Raw genomic sequence first — 1,577 nt, 5'->3', positions numbered from 1 at the left:
GGTTGGTTACATGAAGGTGCCGGCATTGGGCAAGCAGGTCAGGGAGGGGAGGTCCAGGTTCGGAAGTGTAACACAAACATCATTTACAAAGTGCTGAGAAAGCAGTCAAGATTTCATCTTCACCAGAGACTGGTCAAAAGAGAGAGCCCAAGGCTGTCTGGCACACCGGTGCTCGTGGCAGCCATGCGCCTGGTGCTGGTGGTGTGCCCAGGCAACGCTGAGCTGCACTGGGGGGGTCGTCTCTTCCAAAGGGGTCCCAGTAGTGCAGCCTGTTCTGCAGCACTGGGGCAGCTCTCCATGCCGTGAGCCAGGGGACAGGCAGCACGGGTGAAAGAAGACTGGGCAGGGAGGGGGCATGGACTGGAGTAGGGACAGATCCTGCCTCTTGAAAGGAGCAGCCAGGCCTTCTCCAAACCTTGCCTAGGACCCCACTGTTCTCTCTTACCTCGCAGTGTCTGTTGCCCATACCTGGGGCTCTCTTCCCCGAGGGTGCAGCTTGCCTGTTGTCCTAAATCTACAGAAGAGAGCAAAGGAGTGTCCCCGCCAACCCTGGGCTCCCTGCAGCATGCAGTGCCCTCTCCCATGGGACAGCCCCACAGCTGCAGCTGAGGGTGTCCCTCCCTTTAGGTGACCAGCCAGCCGAGCCCACCAAGGTCCTTGCAGCTTTTGCTGTGCTGGGGAGCCCATCGCATGACAGGCTTTAGGGAAAAGTCCTCTGCCTTTTGGTTTCAGTGTCACGGCTAAACATCCTGTCTTCATTTCGTTGCCACGTGATGCAGCGGGATGCCCCAGCGCCATCCCCGAGCCCACACTGTTCCCCCGCCTTCCTCTCCCAGCCAGGCAGGTGAGGTCTTGCCTCACTGATTTTCCTGCTTGCCCCAGAACCTGCAACTTCCTTGGCCCCAAGCAGGGGGGCCCAGCTCCATGGGCAAGCTGCAGCTCTGTCTGTTGGTACACGGACCCCATGGTGCCAACCCCAACCCCAAGACTGTGGACAAAGAGGCCCAGGCACAAGCGGGTACTCACAGTGGAAGCTCAAGCTGACGAGGATGATCTGTGCCAGCAGCAGCAGCAAGGAGAGGAGACCCAGGCTGAGGGCTGCCCAGCACCAGGGCAGCCACACCGGCTGCTGAGGAGCTAAGAAAGGGAGTTAGCCTGCGTCCTGCAGGCTTGCTGGGAGTGGTGGTGGCCACCCAGACAGGAAAGGTCTGGGAACCCTGGGCAGGGTCTCAGGAGCCCATTTGCAGCATCCTAGCCCTCCTAGAAGTTGCCTCCCTGCAGACGGTGCTTGGCATAGCAGGGGAGCGCAGAGCGGGGGGTGCCTGTGTGCACTGTGGCACTGGGGTGCAGTGGGCACCCCTGGCCTTGAGCCCCTCCTGCGCCACACCCCAAGAGCAGGCAGTCTGCAACAGGGCTGGAGAGGAACTCTTTGGAAGAGGAGACCCGAAAGCAGGGAGGGGAGTTGCAGGAACGGCCCTGCAGAGGCCAAGGGGCTGCAGGAGGGCAGGGGACCCACTGGGAGAGCTGGGGTGCCAGGGTCAGGGAGCAGTGTGCCATTACCTGGGGTGGGGGGCAAG

General features: G+C 61.3%; 1 protein-coding gene across 1 annotated transcript in view; it reads right to left on the bottom strand.

The window, feature by feature from the left end:
- Window positions 1–1,137, bottom strand: part of LOC104621034 (C-type lectin domain family 4 member F-like) — a gene marked incomplete at its 5' end in the record, with an annotated part of 2,122 nt that extends 985 nt beyond the window's left edge. The window contains 2 exons of the mRNA XM_010287417.1: window positions 446–514; window positions 1,027–1,137. Coding sequence (XP_010285719.1) covers window positions 446–514; window positions 1,027–1,137 — 180 coding nt within the window. The remainder of the gene's footprint in view (window positions 1–445; window positions 515–1,026) is intronic.
- Between the last annotated feature and the right edge of the window lie 440 nt (window positions 1,138–1,577).

This window comes from Phaethon lepturus, unplaced genomic scaffold (genome assembly GCF_000687285.1).
Source record: "Phaethon lepturus isolate BGI_N335 unplaced genomic scaffold, ASM68728v1 scaffold32065, whole genome shotgun sequence".
In the NCBI taxonomy this organism is placed as follows: domain Eukaryota; kingdom Metazoa; phylum Chordata; class Aves; order Phaethontiformes; family Phaethontidae; genus Phaethon; species Phaethon lepturus.
This window is presented reverse-complemented; position numbering and strand designations above follow the sequence as displayed.